Consider the following 21,473-nt stretch of genomic DNA (forward strand, 5'->3'; position numbering starts at 1 on the left):
ACATCATTTCCTTAAAATAATCATGAAAATTAGCATATTGGTTATTAAATCCCAAGAAAATTTTGGAAAGTCCACCATGACCAGAGAAACCTTTGAAAATAATTTCATGGGTCAAGTCATTTAAAACAAACTTAAATTTTTCAAATACTAAATCATTAAGATAATTAATTTTGAAAAATATAAACATTTAAATGACTTGGATTTTAATCTCCATTGTGATTTATGATCCAGAGAACTTACCATAAAAGTTTCAAAATATTTTGAGTTCATTTAATAACTTAAATTAACTTTTAAAAATAAATACCACTCTTAACATTTAAATGATTTTTTAAAAATCAAAATATAACTCAAAAAATTATGAAACTTAGTTTTTTGAGTTCTCTGTGATTAGGTACATTTTATAAAAAATAAAATAATATTTAAAATAAAAACTTAATTATTTGCCTATTTTAAATATTTAAAATAATTAAAATTCATAAAATTCACAAAAACAATAAACTCATGGTAATGTTCTAAATTGCTTCCTGATTACTTAGGAACTATTAGAATATTTTTCTTGATTTTCTAAATAAAGATATTTATTTTTTAAAGCATAAAAATAATTTTTAAAAAGGCTAAAAAATGAGTTTTCACTAAAATAATTCCAATAAATCAAATAAAAATAAAAAAAATATAAAATTTGCTCCTCTAAGCTCCTTGGCTCCTTGACCTTAGAGAGATTTTTCAAAAATATAAAAAAGCTCCTTGACCTTAGAGAAATTTTTCAAAAATATAAAACTTAATTTTCACCACCTAAAATATTTTATTTTTATTAAATTACCCAAAATTTAAAATAATTCTAATAAATCACTGAGAAATCAAAAAATTATGAAATTTGATTCAAAGGCTTCTATTATCTAGGTCTAACTCCAGTAAAAATTTCAAGGGGTTATAATTTACTATGGTCAAGTTAGGAATTTTCTTTGAGAAATCCTATTTTTGCATTAAATACCTATATAAATCAAATTAAATTTTGAAAAATCACATTTCCTCCTCTGATGTCTCAATTGACCCATGAATGAGGTAGGATAAAAATTTCAAAGTCATTTGAATTTAATTTGACAAATTATGAGGTGTTAGAGCAAAACAAAGTCGTTCATGTATCCCAATGGCTGACTCATCCTTATTTTCATCGCGCAAGCATTGACCTACTCAATTAGGTGGTCACATACTGTTGCGGCCCAATTAAATGAAGAAAAACTATCTACACTCTCAGCAAATAAATAGAGCCCAATGGGTACACTAAAATTGTTGGAAGGAAATAATAAATTAGACAACAAAAATGAACTCTCCAATAGTTCACTCTTTGCCCGCCTTGCATCTACGTCATTGACGGGTTTTTAAGCCCAAGTTGTTGTAGGACCTCTGTTGGGCATGCCAATCAACAAAACAACTTGGTCTGCATCAAAACTTAGCTCTTTCCCCCCAATCTAAAAGCCAATCTATTCATATCCCAACAATTCAATATGTGCATAATTAGGATGTGATCTTGAGGATAGGGGGGCAGATCAAAAAACTGATTAAGCTTCGTTTTTTTCAGAGTTGACCACATCTCCATATCAACAATTGGTCGAACCTTATCCAACACCTCTCTAACTGCTGATGGTCGGCATCTACAATTTATTGACTGTTTATTCATCAACCTATAATAATAAGATGCATGTTATTAGCACTGGAATAACCAAAGATTTTTAGTCATCAATATACTGGAATAAGATGCATGTTATTAATACTGTTTATTCATCAATCAACAAATAACCTACGAATAACATACACACAATACCCTAAAAATACCCTAGGAATAACCTATGAATAACCTGCGCATAAACCTGCAAATAACTTAAAAATAACCCAGAAATAACCTAGGAATAACCTAAAAATAACTTAAGCATATTCTCAAAATCAGTCAGGAATAACCTAGCAATAACCTACTCATAACTTAAAAAAAAACCTACGCATTGCTTCAGAATTAACAAAATAATATACTAAAAATAACATACAAATAACCTACGAATAACATACGCACAATACCCTAAAAATACCCTATAAATAACCTATGAATAACCTGCACATAAACATGCAAATAACTTAAAATAACCTAGGAATAACCTAGGAATAACCTAAAAATAACTTAAACATATCCTCAAAATCAGCAAGGAATAACCTAGCAATAACCTAATCATAACTTAAAAAAAAAACCTAAGCATTGCTTCAAAATTAACAAAATAATACACTAAAAATAACGTACAAATAACCTACGAATAACATACGCATAATACCCTAAAAATACCCTAGGAATAACCTATGAATAACCTGCGCATAAACCTAATTAAAAATAACTTAAACATATCCTCAAAATCAGCCAGAAATAACCTAAGAATAACCTAAAAATAACTTAAACATATCCTCAAAATCAGCTAGGAATAACCTAGCAATAACCTACTCATAACTTAAAAAAAAACTTACACATTACTTCAGAATTAACAAAATAATCCACTAAAAATAACGTACAAATAACATGCGAATAACATGACATCACCTAAAAATATCCTAGAAATAACCTTTGAATAACTTGCGCATAAACCTGCAAATAATTTAAAAATAACCTACGCATTACTTTAAAATTAACAAAACAATACACTAAAAATAACCCAGGAATAACTTGAGAATAAACTAAAAATAACCCACGAGTTAACTTAAAAATAACTCAATAATAACCTACGAATAACCTGAAAAATAACCTATAAATAACCTGAAAAATAACCTACAAATAACCTGAAAAATAACCTAAAAATAACCCAGGTTCAACCAGCAAATAAGATACGCCTAACTTATAAATAACCTACGAATAATTTAAAAAAAACACATGAATAACATGGAATAGCTGCCAATAAGTACTACGTTTCGGAGTAACTCAAGAATAACCCAATAATAATCAAACTAATAACCTATAAATAACTTGAGAATAAAACGATGGCAATTATTAGGACAAGTTTTCCTCTTCAATGCCCTCCTTCATCCTCTTCGCCTTCGCCTCCTTCTTCTACCTCTGCTTCTTTGATTTCATTGGCTGCTCAACCTATGTCTTCTCAGCCTCTTCTGATACTGTTCTTGAGCTCTCTTCGGCCTGCGCATACTCTGGATCATCAAACGCCATCGTCTCATGGCTTCCAAGCTAGCGAATGAGGGAAATGTGAAACCCTAACAGAGCGAGCGGCAAAAACATAGAAGAAAAACCACCGGAGAGTATTTTCGAATCGTCTTCCTCGACATTCTAAAATACGCGGTACTCGAATAGACGCGGGCTCGTACATCGGGCCGGGTCGGCTTCAGCGAATTTTTTTCTTTTTTTTAAATAACGTGGACAAGCAGGTCCCACATTTTCCACGCGGCAAATTTTTATTCTTCAGCGTACCATGCGGACCGTCAGGTCTCTTGATTGAAAAAGTGCTCCAACTTTAGACCATTTTACTTCTTAGTCTGTCTGTTTTCTTGGGTGGATCTTTTGGTTGGCTTAGACTGGGAAAAGGCCCATAAAAGCAACGTTGAATCCTCGCCCTCCCTCATTGGCTAATCTAAACTGCTTCGGACTATGCAATGAGGTTTTTATACATTAACTTGTTTGTTCATATTTTAATAACGGTATTTATCATATTCTTAATTTTGAACATTAATTTGTATGGCAGATTTCATACATTTTATGAATATTATATTGGTTGCAAATATTGTAAGTATCTAATTTCCAACTTTTCTTTGTTTGATATTGAGCTGCAATTTGTAGTTTCGCTATGCAATTAACTCTTACATTATTATTTTCCGTAATTTTTATGTTCGTTCATTTAATATTTTGGAGGAAATACTTGTAGATAATATTCTGATGTGCAATCGGTAGACTATAGTATGTATAGAAAAATTGCAGTTGTATTGAACTACTATATATGACCGATTGCTTTTATTAGCCGTTGGGTTTGTACAAAGCTTGTTTTATTTTAGCTACTTGGTTCATAAATGCTTGCTTTATATGTCAGGTAGGTTTTGAATTTCAGAACATTTTTTTTTTGTGTTAGTTCTACTTGTATAGCAACTTGGTTTATAATTGGTGTTAACTACTTAGTCTTTGAATACTATTTTGATTTTTTTTAAATGATTGATTTTTTTATAGCTTAATTCTACATTCAAATTCTTTAAATTGAAACTAGTGAGCCAGAGGTTTTTTCAATGAGCTACTTGATTTCAGATTATAATTACAATTTATATTACATCCTTAATTTTGCATTGAAGAACAATTTATATTAACAGCTTTGTTTATATTGTGTTGGGTTTACTTCTATTCTACTTTCAGATGTTTAAATTAGAATTAGTGAGGCAATGATTGGTTTTTACCCAGCTCCTTTCAAATTTTAGAACATTGATTCTATTTATATGGTCTAGTTAGTTTCATGCTCCTTATTGTCTCTAGCTTGAAATGAAATCCTCTATAGTTGATTAGGCATGCATGATTGCAACATCATAGAAAATTATAAAGGTGAATGTAAAAAGAATCATCATAGGACCACCTCAAACTAGAATCTTCCACCTTTGATTAGCTTATATGTACCACATTCAATCCGGATCATCAAGGAATGATCGACTATAAATGTGTTGTGTAATTTCCTCCCCTCATAACTAAACTCTGTACATATCTCATTATAAATAGACTTACTGTAACCAAGGCCAGTGCAGAGAAAAAATAGAGAAATATTCAAAATTCAAAATTCTGCTCATTCCTGGTGAAACAACAACAAGCTTTATCTCACTAAGAAGGGACGGCTACATGAATCATTTTTCTCTTTTGTGTCATATTGAGTGTCATACTTTTATTTATTCTACTAAATTAAGATTGTTTTTTTATAAAACATGCCTAAGTCTTTTTAGGTTTACAACTACCTTTCTTAAAATAAGTCTAGTCTAAAACTTTTACTCTCTTAACCGGATTATGAAATGTTTGATGTTTAATGTGGCCAATCCATCTAAGTTGACTCTCTAATCTTGTTTTCCACTAGAGCTACACCAACCCTTTCATGGATACAGTTGTTTTTGTCAATACGTATCAAGCCACTCATCCACGTAAGCATTTTCATCTCAGAACGTTTAACTTTTATGCTTCTCTTTTATTGGCCATCATTCTGTGACATAAAGCAATGAAGTTCTCACCACCATCTTATATAATTGTTCAAGTATGAACGGTATTTTTCTATCACATAATAGACCCAATGAATTTTTCCACGTCAACCATTTAACAAGAATTCTACTAAAAACAACCCAATCCATCTCACCATCACTTTTAAACAAGTACCAAAGATATCAAAAACGTTCACTCCTATTAATGATTTGATCATTCATTGTCACAACTCTGCCATTTGACCTACTACTAACAAAATTACATTTCATGTATTCAATTTTAGATCTACTCAAATGAAGGCCTTAAGTCTCTAATGTTGACCTTCATAATTCAATTTCACTCTGAGCTCTTTCTCTAGTTTTATCCATAAGAAGGATATCATCAGTGAAAGGCATACACCAAGGTACACCCTCTTGTAAATGTCCAGCAAGTGCATCCATAACTAAAAGAAAAATATATTGGCATAAATTTGATCCCTGACGTAATCCAATTGAAATAGGAAAATACTTGTTCAATCCATTTGTTGTCCGAACACAATAACAACTTTAGTCAAAATATCTTTAATGAATTGAATACAAGTCATATCAACACATTTCTTTTTTAGAACTCTCCAAATAACTTCTCTTGAAACTTTATTGTAAGTGTTTTTTTTTTAAATCAATAAAAATCATATTTTTACCCTCCTCAGCCTCTTGTTATATCTCCATCAAACCTCTCAATAAATGTATAGCTTCCATAATAGACTTGCCCAACAGAAATCCAAATTGATTATGAGAACTTTTTGTATTACGTCTTAATCTATGTTCAAATACTCCTAATGTTTTGTGTGTACTACTTATTTCTTTTGCACATTATGGTTTACATTGCTTTCTGTAGAAGGTAAATTTTTTGTGGGAGATTAAATTTTTTCTTGATGCTTGAAATTGGAACTCTAATTTCTCTATGGTAAAAAGCAAAGGAAAGAGATTGTGTAAACTCCATAGAGGTTTGCAAAAAGAACAAGTTGTGTATGACATGCCTGAATTTTGAACTTTGACTATTCCTAGAGCTGGATTGCCATGCTAAGCATGCAAGTGTGCAACTATGTATGGGATAAATATTTAAACTTTATAACTAAATCCAAACCTCATTCCTTAACATTATTTATTAATTCTAACATATTTGAAATTTATACTTTTTTAAAGAAATTGAGGATTTGGTGAAAATTTGTTTTTTTAAATGTATTTGCTATTTGTTGATTAAAATTTTGAGATAAATTTGTTATTGTAATCATTATTTTTTTACTTATGTTAATTTAGTTTTTAATGCATCACTTAAAATTGCAAAAAATAATATTATTTTAATTTTTGAGCTAAATGCAAATCAGACATGAGTAGCGTACTATTAGACTAATTTAAAATGATAAGAAGACGAAATTATCATTTAAAAAAAATATATTTTGATAATAAGTTATTTTTTTGTTAAAATTGAATTTGTCCTATGGATCACATTCAAGGGGTAGAGTGTAGGGCATGAGAGAGAGAGAGAGAGAGAGAGTTTAATTGCACAATAAAGTAAAGCTCTAGGAGTCTTTTTACAAATAATTTATTAGTTTTCTATTGTAGAAATGAACTCTTATGTATATGGAAAGGGGATACAAAGGAGTAATTACTTCTTTGACCTTGTTTTAATAGGGTTGTTATATGGTAATTTGTTAAAAGTAAATGAATAAAGTTTTAAATACATGTATAAATGTCTAAATGTATAAATCAATGAATAAGCATTAGACTCAGCTCTTTCTGCCCCTTGACCTACTTTAGTTGGTAATTTTTAGATGGACAAGAGGCTGCTTGGCAGGTTCTGTCGTGTTTAAGTTGCCACCCAGTTGAAGTTACTTGCCAGTCAGTTGAATTTTTTATTAACCGGCCTTTGGTGATGGATCGGATTTTGTAGTTGGTTGATCTTCCTTGGACTATGCTCTAATAGAATTGAGCTGGTGGATATTCTGACTCACATGCTACATGCTTTAGTCATTGATGGGTCCCTCACTGCGCTTCCTTTGACATTAGAGATTTTCGTGCTGTCAGTTTTTAGTGTACTATTGAGTTCTTCAACTCTTGCTTTTTAAAAACTATTTGTGATAATAACAAGAGAATTTAATACAAAAATCATAGTATTTATGATTACTTAATGATGCAATAATTTGCTTTTGAGAATTCTGTGCTCGTTATTTCCTTAAATACTGGGTGAGGGGCACATTTCTTTCCATTTTTATTTAGTTTCTTTGCTCGATCTATTCAAGTTCTTTCCATCAGAATGGTTAAATTAATTAACATCTAAGGCTGGGAAGTTCAAAAATATCACCTATCATATGGACTTCAAGGGTCTGATGTAAGGGGATAGCTCTAGGCTGGAGGGGGAGCAAGTGGTAGGTAGTGGTAAGAAAACAATTGAGTCTGACTCAGAGGATCAAGTTGGATCCTTAGATTCTCCCATTGGACATACTAGAGAGGAGTTGCAGTCAAAAGAACACCACACGTGTGAAGACCTTAAAAGGAAGATAGTTGTTTGGAAGCGGCTCCTAAGGTAGAAATGAGTGGCCTTTAGCTGGAACAATTAGTGGACTCATTGGCTTTAGTTCATTGCTATGCTCCTGGAGTGGCACAGATTGCTGGGGGAACTTTGTAAGTTGCTCTTAATACCTTGGTGCCACTCATCGCATTGGGTGTTGTTGACCTTTCTCAACCATTTGAAGGGCGAACGATTGATGATGAAGGATTCTCTGTTATTACCTTTGAGTGGGAATAGTGTGTATGGAGGATGCCTATTGTGTGCATTTAGCATTTTTAAAATATATCTTTATATTGTTGTTTGAGGTCGATGATATGATCACTGGAGGGGCTATCATCGGTTTTTTTTTGGTGATGGGTGTGGATGTGGTCACCAAAGTTGCGGTGAAGCAATGCACTGCTGAGAGCACCTCATGTCAGGTCGAGGCTGGAGGTGGCTGCCTGAATGTTCCAAGAGAAGTTCGAGCAGAGGGAACCATTATGTTAAAGCCTTTCGATTCAAATGGGCTTCGGCTTCATGAGATAGAAGATTCCTTCCATTAGGTGGTTAGATTCCCTTAAGCCGAGGAGATGCACCTGTGAATCAATCAAGTTCACTGGCTGGATAAGTTGGAGGTTGTGATAGCCATGTGTACTCATGAGGCCATCCTCTGTGAAGACGATTCATCCCTCAAGGCTGAGCTTCTTGCTATCTGGGAGGCATCTCCGACCGTTCGGGTGTAGTCTGAAATAGAAAGAATAAACAGGTTTAGATTAGGGGGAGAACATATATGCAAGTTGCCACTTCAACGAGGGTTTATTTTTGTTGAAGTGATCGCTAATAATTTCATAAAGTATTTTCTCGAGTAGTTGTCTAGTGATGAAATGTAAATATTTTTTAATTTGATAAATAAAAATTTAAATTACTCTATCTTGATTTGTATGTTTTATTTGATTCTTTTTGGGGTAAGTGACATCATCTTTTTTTGAAGTAGTTTGACTTTCATTCCTATCCAATAAATAGAGCTCAATTTATGAAATCCTCACATGAACACTTTATGAGCTTTCTTTCTGTTGGTTGTCTTTCTCAGCTTCCCATGACACCCATGTATTCTCAATAGCTTTTTGGCATAATTTCTTCCGAGAAAACTTCTATCTTGTCAGTTCACCAAGTGGTGAGCTTTTGGGGTTTTTATGTTTATGGAAAAACTGTGATGTTCATGCCGGTTGGAAGTAACGATTGGACAACTGATAATTATGATAGGGACATAGGTTTTTACAAAGATCAGTCCAAATATGTGTTGTTTCTACCTTTTTTGTCAGGAGCTGAGCCCAATTCTTAATTGATATGGTGTCATTCCCTCGTAAGTGATGTCGAACTCCATTGACACCATGATGACGTTTGTGGTTTTCCTCCGATGAATGTCCACCCCGTGGTTGGTTGATCTTTTCTCTTACTTTTTCAACTTCAATATTAGCTGAGAAGACAACCCCATGTTCTCATTGGGTGCACAACTTTGCCTCATGGGACTAGAGAACAAATTCAAATACTGGAAGAGTAAGTTCCTAGTCAGCTCCTATCAAGGAGGATGGGGGTTTGGTGTCCAACCCGTCGCATGCTCCCCAAAAAGGTGACGTAACTGTCAGACTTATTGTGGGAGTATGGTATATGATTGGGGGCCTAGAGCTGTTATCACGCCAGTGTCTGGATGCTCACGTTCTAAACAAGTCCTTGTGAAGTGATAAATTTGATGTCATGGCCAATAGCTTGTGGGAAACTTACGATCCTTATGAGGCCATATGGAGGGCAGAGACTACTGCAAAGGTGGCTGAGAGGAAGTTGAGGGTGAAAGTTGCCCAATATTTGATGGAAGGTATGCAATTTATTCTTTTCTGTCGTTCAAAATCACTTAACTATTTCTCATGTTTTAAGGAGTTATGGTGGTTTGAGTGGTTTTCCGTATGGTGCTAGAACCTCAGGAGCTCGCAGGGAGGAATCCCAAGAGATTCCCAGTTTCTTTAAGGAGAACAAAGGGGATGCCCCCAGTTGATAGTGATAAAGAAATTTGATTGCTTAGCATCTCCTATATAAACATTCAATTAAGAGGCCTAATGAGTCGTCCCTCGCCTATATAGTTGGATTCTGGTTCTGAGGTTGATGAAGGTGTTGATGTCGATGATGAGGAAGAGTTCAACTGGTTAGATGGTGTTCTTGGCACCGAGAGGGGAAGACCCCTCTTGAAGACATGTCCCTGCCCCCTCCCCATTGACATAAATGAAAGGGTGCTCCCCTAGGTGGGTTTCATCCATGGGGAAGAGTTCTAATGTTGGTTAAGTTTGACTTGGAATTTTCTCCTGCTGGATCTGAGAGAGACTGAAATATGGATGCACCGGCGAAGGTGAATTATTCATGGCTCATAGTGGAGGTCATTTGATCCGAATCATTCGATCAATTGCTAAAGAATTTGAAAGGAGCAGATTTCAATCAGACTTAGGGATCGATTACATTTAATGGAGCTGTCGGTGCCCACTACCAGACCAAGGGAAGAGAAGAAGGTGATTGTTGAGAAATTGATGAAAGAAGTGACCACATAGTAGAGGGAGGTTGAAATAAGAGCCTACAAGGCAGAGAGGTGGCTAAAGTTCTCCATTCATAGTAAGATGAGGTAAATTAAAGAATACGTAGAGAGCATTGTGGCTCTGGTGTAGGGAAATAAAATATTGAAATAGGCGGCGGGTGGAATGGTGACCACCAAAAAGTAGGTCAGGGGTCTGTCTCAATAGCCCCAGGCGAGCATATCCTTGATCGATTGTTTGCAAAATTGTGAAAGACGAAATTATCAGCCAAAGTTGGTTGATCTGGAGCAACTGCCCACCATTCTTTCTGCCCAACAGAGTACAGTAAGGAATCTGCAAGAGCAATCGATGGAGATGGTAGTGATGGTGGGTTGGCCATTCTTTAGTCTTTCTTTTTTTTATTTTTATAGAACATAAGAAAATTTTCTATTTATTTTATCGACCTCGAATGACAACCATTGCAAAAAGGGTCGACATAAAAAAACTTCTATAAATTTTTTCATATCAAATGAGGAATTACTTTGATTGTTTTACCTACTTTTTTACCCTATGTAGCTTCACATTTTCTTTTTATCGGTAATTGTAAGGGGTGTGATGATTGGTGAAATTTTTAGACGTGATGTTATTACCATCTCTAGTTTGTGTTGGCTGCTCAGTCCAAGTCTTACCCTTTTATCTTATCCCTTACGTTTGACTAGGTAGGCATTTTGACCAGGCCTCACCCTTCACCAGGTGCAGATCTTGTCGCTACCTTTGTGAGGGTAACCATCGAGGCTTACCCCCATGATGATTTTGGTTTTGTGCTTAAGAGAGGGAACCACCTCTGAGATTATGTATTTATCAAGCTAGGAGAAAGAAATTCTAGTGCTTCGTTATGAGACAACCTTTCTTGGTTGTTTTACTTATTAAACATCTTGTGTTGTTGCCAGATTATTTTTGTCGAACGGACATCTATTGTTACCGTGGGATTGTTTTTATCGATCAGACATCTTATGTTATTGCCTGTTCATTTTCAATGATTATATATGTTCTGTCATCACTTTTTTTATTTGTTCTCTAGTTCCCCTAGTTTAATGCAAGTCACAGTCACCGAGGATCTTGATGTTAGTATTGTGGAGCTAAAACATCTATGGAAGACCAAGAACCCAGTGTTTAAGTGCTAGGCTTAGGCGCTCAAGTGCCTACCATATAGGTGTTGCTTTTGGAGGGAGAGCCTTTGCGCCCCATATGGGCGCTTTTGCACTCATTTTTTGGCACTCAACATAGAAGGGGGCGACTTTGCGATTCTACTTCTCAAGAGATAGGCGCTTTTATGCCTAGTTTCGGTGCTTGTACGCTTGGAGTAATTAGTATGATTTTTTTTTATTTAAAACAAATTTTGAACGACGTATCTTTGATCTTCCTCGGATGTTCTTCAACAAGTTTTTGGTGAAGAAGAGGAGGGTTTGAAAGGAGAATTTCTGGGATCTCGGCTGTCTTGTTTGTGCCAGATCAGAGAAGGAAGATTGTGGAGCGCCCTGTATGCCTCTTCAAGTGAGTGTAGAGAAGTAACTTGTGCTTGTCCCTTGTAAAACCATCTGATTTTCATAATGAATTTGTGGTGATGGCTCCATGGTTATTTCTTTTGGATTTTTATATGTAAAATTTTTGTGTGCTTTTCTGATTGTTTGATTTTGCTTTTGTACTTAAATTTATTACTTTGATTTTCTCTAATCCTAAGTCCATATTCCATCGTGACATTGAGATCAATAAAATTGTGTTGACCTCACTTTTGGTTAAGGTTTAATTTTCCCTCTTTCGTGGCTTAGGGTCTAGCCATAGGAATTTCCTGTTGACTATTCCTAGAAAATTAGAAATGAACCCTCACCATTAGAAACTCTAAACTTCTTTTTGCTCAACTTGAAGTTTCACATATTGGCCCTCTAACACTTAGTAGGTGTGGTCACTATGGGGGAGCTCAAGGAGAGTTCCCATAGGACTGCTTGACCTTATGGTTGACCCTGAGTGTTGATTTGAAGCTAGTTCACTCACCTGCACTTGCTATCACCTATATCCACTCACAACCCTAAACCCAAAATTGTTGACTTTGATCCCTTGATCTTTTGGGAGACTCATGTAGTTGATCCCGTAAACCCATTAGCCCTTGGCTAGAGTTTAGCTAAGACCAGTACATAGAGGACCCATATGAGGATTTCATTGGCCCATAGCTCATATAGGGTGGTTGACACCCCAATTCTACCAAAATTTCCAACTTGGCCTTTTGCCCCCCCAAATCTACCCAAATTACCTAAATGCCATTGAAACCCTAAATTTGACCAAAATTCCCAATTCACCCAAAATACACAAACTTGTTCAATAATCATTTCAAACCATTTCAAAATACCCAAATTACCCAAAAACACCCAAAAATTCCGAATTTACCAAAAAACCCCCAAAATTGCCAAAATCACAAAAATACCCTTGGCACCCAACACTTTCCCAAAACCTCCAAGATCACTCCATATGTCTCCAAAGCCAATTTGGACCCTCTAATTGAACACAATTTGGCCAATTTGACCATTTTGACCAAAACCCACAAATTATCCTTATATGCCCAATTTCCCCAAATTCACCTCAAATGTCCATCAATTTGGCTCAAATTTTCTTCAATTTCAATTCTAAATTCAAATTCACCTTTCATATGACCAATCCAAACCAAGTCCAAGCCTAATTAACCCATGATTTGAGCTCAATTTTGATCTAAGCCAAACCCCAATTTTAGACCTATGAATTAATCTCACTTAATACAACCTTGTAGCCTACTCAAATTGCTCCAATTTGAATCCTAAACTCTTCATAACAATCCTACACACCAAATTTGACCTAATTCCAAAAATCCCCAAATTTTCCCCAAATTGGCCATACCTCCTCGTTCCACCAAATGGATTGCCTTAACCTCAATATGGCACCCAATTGATGTTGAAAACTCTTCATGACATTCCCATAGGCTATTCTCAACCATCAATTTGGACTTAGCCTAACCTTAGCCCAATCTAGACCCAAGTCTAGCCCAACTTTCCTAAATTGACCAAAATCTCAAAATCCTTCAAATTGAGCTTCCAATTGAACTCAAAATCACTTCAATCCTTCACCAAAAGTCTTCATATAAGTTGAAAGAGAAAATCAAAAATATGATTACATAAACTTAGGCTCCAGCAGTAGCATATTAAGCACTACCACAATCTCTACCCCTATTGTGATCGAGAAGGAAATTCGCCATCAGCATGTGAGGGACTCCCTCACGAGTTGTCACAACCCAATCTATATAATCCATATGTAATATAAAGTACAAATTGTGTAATGCAGCAGATGACTGGATACAATTTTCTTCCCTTATACATATGTTAAATAATTATATTATCATTTTCTTAACACATAATTATCCCTCCAACACTCATGATTCATCAAATCAGTAAACAGAGCCATAATCTATACATAAGAATACAAGAAATATATAAAAAATTCTTCATTCACACAAACCATAATTACACAATTATAGGATTTTACATCATCTTACACACTTAAGTATATCATCATTGCTAAAAGGAACAACATACATATATCCACCATTATCTAAAAGTATCAAACATATGCGTATGTATACTACTTATGCTAGTAAGTTGTCTAGTAGCTTCATTCCATGAAGTCCTTTTTTTTACCTAAAATAAGCACAAGTAGGTACAACAATGTTAAGCACAAAGCTTAGTAGGTTACCAAAAACCAAACTAAAGGTTCATCACATTCAAAGGAAACAAGATGGAAGAGATATAATGTGAATCATGAAGAAGAGTATCAATCACTTTCTTCATAATTTTTACGGTGCACATTACGATCATACTTGAAGACATATTACAAAGTCTAAATTCATAAGTATTTCACATTCTAATGGTCATGTGCATATGTTAAAATACTTACTTTTTATTATGCCAAAATGCAACAATTATATCATTTAAATAAATGATTGGACCGACTATCTTGCATTATAATGACTTTTCATTTTATAGTCTGAGTAGCACAATTGGTCTTCTTCATCATGTATAGGATTGTCATCTTATTGTCCGTCACATCATAATCATCATGTATCATGTATACATATTTTCTAAACTCGTGTACAGTCAGTCATCCATGCCCCTTTACACCATATAGAAAATCAACCTCATGTGTTTTCTTTCAATCATGTAGACAAACTCATCAATTTGCCTCTTACAAAGTATCTTGAAATCTACACAGGTATGGATCATTTATTTAGTCCTTTCATTTTACATGCACTTCAAAAATTCAGTATATAATATTCTTCATTTCATATGTACATAAATTCAAAGCTTTGTGTACCATTACACACAATGAATAAGTTATTATTGAGGCATGGCTTCCATGTCTACTATTTATTACTCAAAATAATATTTTTATAAATCAAAATTTAAATACTAAAACTTAGTTATAATATTATGATCATACTGGATGACTCATATTTACTTTAAATATGATGCAAGCGTAAAATGGTTAATCTAAAATAGACCTTTTAACATGCAAGCATTCTATGTAGAATAACGTGCATATAATAATGTATTTTAACGCATAAATTTATATTAATTATTGATTTTAATAGTAATGTCATAAAAATAATGAAAAAATAATAATTTAAATCAGGGTTTCATGAGAATCCTAATATGCCCTGAATTTACAATATTAAAAATTCCATAAAATTTGAATTTTTCATTTAGTAGCAATTTGCTCGCATAGTAGTCCAAGCACTCCAATTAATTTAAAAAGTAAATTATAAATTTATTATTTATTATGCAAATATAAAATATTTTAGAAAAAAATTTATAAATGAAATTAATCAGTTTTTAAGAAAATATGGATATGGAATAATGAATTTAAATTTCATGTAAAATTTAAAACTAATTCAATAGATGAAGCTTGTTATCAACATCAAAAAGAATTTCTATAAACCATGAATAGAATACCATGTGAAGCTAATATCTATCTCAAATCATGATTAAAAAATCACACAAAATTAAATGTCAATGAATTCTAAGACAAGTAAAGGGTATCTTACCTTTTGGAAAGTAAAAAATCCTTAGAAAATTATCTTCACCAACAAGCTAAAATGAAACCCTAGCTTTCTAGTCCTCCTCTCCTACCAAACACTAAACCATATTTTACTTAGTGAGTTTTTAAAGAAAAATGCACAACGAAACCCGTTCCCTTAACCCTTTGCTTGCTGCCTACTCCAACCAATCATAAGGGTTCATGACTGCTTTCTCCATGCTCTCGCTATGCTCTCTTTAGTTTATCTTACAACAACCATATATTATGAAATTATACGAGTGCACATAAGAGAATAAACATATCAGAAGTTTTATCTATCTATTTTTAATTAACATAATCTTACATAATCATACTTAACATTCTAAGTTGACAATTTTTGTTAATATGACCAACTTCCAATAATTCAATCCAAACTTTCTTATTTGATTCCATCTTATGTTTTTTATATATCTTGGAAAGCTAAAGTAATTCTCCATAAATTTCGTATTGATGATGTTGTCCAATTCAGTCAGTAGGATAACAAAAAATTTAAGACAAACAAGAATAAAATTAAAAGTCTAACAATTTTTTTATGAAACAATAACCTTTCAAAAGTATTTTGATCATAAATTTCTTATTCATTATCCAATATCACTATTTTTTTATACAACAACAACAACAAAGCCTTAATCCCACTTCGTGGGGTCGGCTACATGAATCTGTTTTCTGCATTGCATCCAATAAGTTTTACACTGGCTGTCGACTATCAAACGCAACCCTCCACATTTCACATCCAGGCTTGGGACCAGCAATGACACTGTTAACTTTATCATTGTTTTTATCACTATTTTTTTATTTTGTAATAAAATTATGTACAAATTTTATGTTGATAACTTTATCTAATTCAATCAAAAGGCAAAACATACAAAAATCAAGAGCAAAGAATCGTGTTCTACACATGGATATTTTCAATAGAGCAACTTTACCATACCATGATCCTTACAGATAGTGACTAACAATTTAAGATAGTTTATTATTATTATTATATATATATATATATATATATATATATATTATATAAGGAGCATAGCTCCAATTCATTAAAGAAACCAAACAAAATACAAGGAGAAGAGAAAAAGAAAGAAAAAAAGGTGAAAGGAGTTTTATTATTATTATTGTCTAACATATATGATGAGCTATTACACCAGCTATGGTAGATGAGGACGATTAATACTAATAGGAAACGACAAGTTTAGACCCATCTGATCATGATAGCAAAAGGACAAAAACCCTCTGATTATATATATTGAAGAGTGTTTCTACTAAGAAAATATCCAAAGCTGAAGTTTTTGAGTGCTTCAAGATCCCATCCTTGGAGCATTATCGAGGGCAATCAGACCCTTCAAACCACATTTCCTCATTTGAATCCATCGTTCACCTATTAAAGATCAACAATGATGTCAAGCGATGAATGTTCTTCATAACACTAAAAGATTCAGCACTAAGGTGGTTCAACAACTTAACACTATGAGTACCTTCATAGACTTCAAGCAGATGTTTATAGCTCCGCTCACCAATGTGTGGAAGTCTAAAAAGTGCTTGTAAATGCTACAACAGGTTTGTCGTGATCCTATGGAAACCCTACAAGCCTCATGACTTGTTTCTAAAAAGAAATTTTGGAGGTGCGAGACCTGGAGCCCATAATCACTTATGTCACCTTGGCACATGGATTGAGACAAGGCCAATTTTGTGATGCCTTAGTCTAGCAACATCCATAGACCTCAGTTGAGTTAGAATTTGCTAATAGTCATACATCGATAAAGAAGTACATCGATAAATAAGTACAATTCACCAGCTATCTCCACACATGCTGACCACATTGGGAGCTGCTCATCAATAAATAATTTCCACCAAGTCGTTAGAGGAACATCTCATCTTGTAATGGCCAATCATAAGGCTGATGTTTGGAGAACAACATCCATGACCATTTAGAATAAAAATTCATGCTCAATAAAAGAAAGATTGCCCACTAGAGGATCAAATCTTTTATCAAGAAACACTCCACAACATACTACTCAAAGAGTCTCCATGGTTGAGATCATATAGGCCATTCAAAATGAAAAGTCCTTTCTCAAGATTGTACCCTTAAAGGCAAGAGAATATTTGTGCAACCCATAGAGTTATTGTGCCCACCATCAAGATCACAGTCATAATATTGCGGAATATTGCCACCATTGGAGCTTGATTGAAGAGTTGATCAAGAAAGGGAAGCTAAATGAGTTTATAGTCCCTAGAGATATGAACCAAAGATAATGGAAAGCCTTAGCCAAAGTGTCTTGCAATGAACCTACTAGTGCCCAGAAAATCCACACTGTGGGCATCATTCTAGTGATACTTAGTTGGGATGGCACTGAAGCATACAGTCAAGTTTGGCTCAAGAGGCTTCATTCCAGAGTGACGTGCTTAGCTACCTCGTCTCAATAGCAAGTCTCCCACTAGTTGCCTATCATCTTCACATCTGAAGACCTGCCCATTATGTGATCTCTATCATGATGCAATTATGATCATTGCTCGAATCAATAATTAATAAATTGATAGAATCCTCATTGAAAGGAGTTTGTTTAATATCTTATTCAAATCTATTTCTTAAAAGATGAGTCAAGGTACCATAATATCACTTGAGTCAAGGAGGATAAGAAATTTAATGACAAGGCCGAATTTATTGTAGTCCACTCTCCGATGACATATAATGTCATTTTTGGTCTTCTACTCCTCAAATCAATAAAATTTCTAAGAGATTGCAATTTACTGACAAGGCCGAATTTATTGTAGTCCACTCTCCAATGACATATAATGTCATTTTTGGTCGTCTACTCCTCAAATCAATAAAATTTCTAAGAGATTGGGAAGGGATGATTATTAGAGGCAAGCTAAAGCAATCTAGTACCTGCTCTATCCAAAAGCAGTGAATAACTAGGGCGTAACAAAAAGTTATGGAGCTGGAAACTTAGCACCCTAGCAGACTGAAGACCAACGAGGCAATCAAAGAGATCACTACTATCGAGGAAGTTACAGGTATAGTTTTTGAACGAGGTGGTACTTTTGATTCAGGATTCAAAGATGATCTAACAACTCTCTTAGGTGCATAGCGTGGCATGTTTGCTTTATCGACTAAAGAGATGACAGGAATAACTATCAATAATGATAGTCATAGGGATGTCGACTCGAGAGTCAAACTTTTAAATAAAAAAAAAATTGCTCTATGGTAATCACCTTGGTGGAACTCATTCAGTAGAAGGCATAGAACCTATTGGATGCTAGCTATATCTGAGAGATGTAATATCCAGATTTGGCAGCTAATGTTATAGTTTCAAAGTTAAATGAGAAATGATAATGTACATTGACTTCAACATATTAGATTAGGCTTGCCAAAAGGATAGCTAACATTTACCATGAATAATCTCACTCATCGACTTGGCAGTTAGCTACTTGATCATGAGCTTCTTGGATGCTTTCTGTGGATATCAACAGATCCAAAAGAAGCTCATGCCAAGAAGATTACTTTCATCAATAAAAATGGTGTATGTTGCTATAATGTAATGCCCTTTAGGAAAAAGAATATAAGTGTGACCTATCAGTACATTATGGATGCAATCTTTTCCAAGTAAAATGAGAAATATATTAAGTCAAAAGTTAATCATCCAAATAACACATAATAAACTTATAAGAAGCCTTCAACACTCTAAAAAAAATTAACATGAAATAGAATCCATTCAATTATATATGTCTGAAACCATATTCAAAAAAACTTCTAAACTATCCATTAACCCATGAAAGGATCAAAGCCAACCCCAAAAAAATTACAGCAATTATTGATATGCCTTCTCCTCGCAACATCAAGGAATTACAGAAATTGCTTGGGCAAATTTCTGGCCTTAGTTGCTTTATTTTAAGATCAGGTTAAGATAGACAAAAATTTTCGTTTGGATGGAGGTGTGTGAGCAAACCTTCCGCTAGTTAAAGAACCCCTTAACATCACCACCATTGTTGTAGAGCTCGAAAGCTATGAAGGGTTTCAGTTGTATTGGGAGACATAACCAAAGCAATTAGCTTAGTGTTAGTTCAAGAAGAATGAGAGAAGCAATTTCCAGTCTACTATGCCAATCGAGTCTTAAGGGGAGTAGAACTATGGTATCCAATTATGAAGAAACTAAGTCATGCATTAATTATTTTGGTGAGAAAAATTTGCATGTAATTTCAAACAAACCATGCTCATATCATGACCGACCATCCTAAAAGTTGGTCCTAGCTAAACTATAGCATTCAGGATGTCTCCATAAATGGGTAGTTGAGCTCAGTAAATTTTATCTTTCTTATTCACTAAGAACAGTCATAAAGCACAAGCAATAGTTGATTTCTCTAAACCCATCAAATAATATTTGGCATCTTCACTTGATGACTTACTTTGGATCTTATTTGTAGATGGAGCCTTAAAGCACCGAGGAGAGAGAATCAGAGTAATATTAATAAGCCCAACCAGTTTCACCCTCTATCATTCTATAGAACGCGAGTTCGACACCGTTAATAATGAAGAAAAGTATGAAGCTTTGATCAATGGATCATAATTCGCCCAAGAGATAAGAGTGAAATAGTTATTGACGTCATCTGATTCTCAATTATTTATGAACTAGGTAAATTGCAGTATGAATCCAAAGAAGAGGTGATGACAAATTATCTCTTGATGATCAAGGTAGAAGTAGAAAACTTTAAGTTTTTTAAGATCAAACATATTCATATGGATGAGAACCAGTTGGACAACTTGCTATCCACATAGAGCTATCCAACCAGAAGACTACCACAAAAACACACACAACCAACTAGATAGGAGGCCAAATGCATGGTATGGATGTAAAAATTGTGAAATAAGCAAGTAGTTGCAGTATGAGGTTTTCATGGGCACTCAACATCACAACCATGATTGGATTTATCTTGAGAGGACACACTAAGAAATTTGTATGAGAATGTTTTCACTGCATGATTACAAAGATATGTGCATAGATGTGCATGATGAAGGACATACAAATTATGTAGTGATGAACATACATGTCGCCCAAGTAAACATTCCACAATATTTTTTTGCATGGTATGGATGTAAAAATTGTGAAACAAGCAAGCAGTTGGAGTGTGAGGTTTTCATGGGCACTCGACATCACTACCGTGATTGTATTTATCTCTAGAAGAACTAAGAAATTTGTATGAGAATTTTTTCAATGTATAATTACAAAGAAGTGTGCATAGATATGCATGATGAAGAACATAAAAATTATGAAGTGAGGAACATACATGTCGCGCAAGTAAACATTCCACAATATTTTTTCATAGGCATAAATCTTTAACTACTATCACATGCATGATGATAATATCTACAATCAAAGAGCTCCAATTTGTATAGAAGTTTAATTCATATATCAAACCTGGTAAACGTAGAAGTGTATCATTTGATAACGAGGAAGTGTACTTATAGATTCATTTCAACAGGACCTTTTGAAACATATGGATTTAAATAACAAAGTATCAATAGAATTTATCCATCGTAATTACTAAACATAGCCAAGCATAAGAAAATGCAAATTTTATGGATTTATGAAATTTTGGATTTAAGGTCAAAACTTTGTCTTTGACCATATTAAATTTGAATTTAATAAATCAAGTAAAGGGTTTTATTTATTAAATCCTACTAACTCTAAATCCTACTTGGAGCCACTTCATATATGAAATTAAATACTTACAATTTAAAGATGGATAACGCTTTTATATGTTTAAATCTTAGAAAAATAAATTGATCGTGAATATATTTCTATCTGCAAGAGTGTCAATGCATAAGAATAAAATGCATGAATGACAGGAATTAGAACTTAATAAGGGTTGTGGAGAAAAGCCAATATGAGACAATGTATGATAGAATAAACCACTATGTGAACGTCATGACCATTGCTCCAATTCGACCTCAGAAGGTCGAGAGTTAAAGGTCAAGGAGGTCTGTAGTGCTGGTTCAAAGCTGATCAAATTTTATCGTGCTTCTACTTCTACTAATC

The 21,473-nt window shown here is 33.9% G+C and overlaps 1 protein-coding gene across 1 annotated transcript in view; it reads left to right on the forward strand.

Annotated features, from left to right (window-relative positions):
* The window catches only part of LOC110033330, a 5,880-nt gene extending 2,662 nt beyond the window's left edge, over positions 1 to 3,218 (forward strand). The window contains exon 2 of the mRNA XM_020737261.1: positions 3,027 to 3,218. Within this exon, the coding sequence (XP_020592920.1) occupies positions 3,027 to 3,218 (192 nt within the window). The remainder of the gene's footprint in view (positions 1 to 3,026) is intronic.
* The last annotated feature ends 18,255 nt before the right edge of the window (positions 3,219 to 21,473 follow it).

This window comes from Phalaenopsis equestris, unplaced genomic scaffold (assembly GCF_001263595.1).
Source record: "Phalaenopsis equestris unplaced genomic scaffold, ASM126359v1 Scaffold001141, whole genome shotgun sequence".
NCBI classification, from domain to species: Eukaryota; Viridiplantae; Streptophyta; class Magnoliopsida; order Asparagales; family Orchidaceae; genus Phalaenopsis; species Phalaenopsis equestris.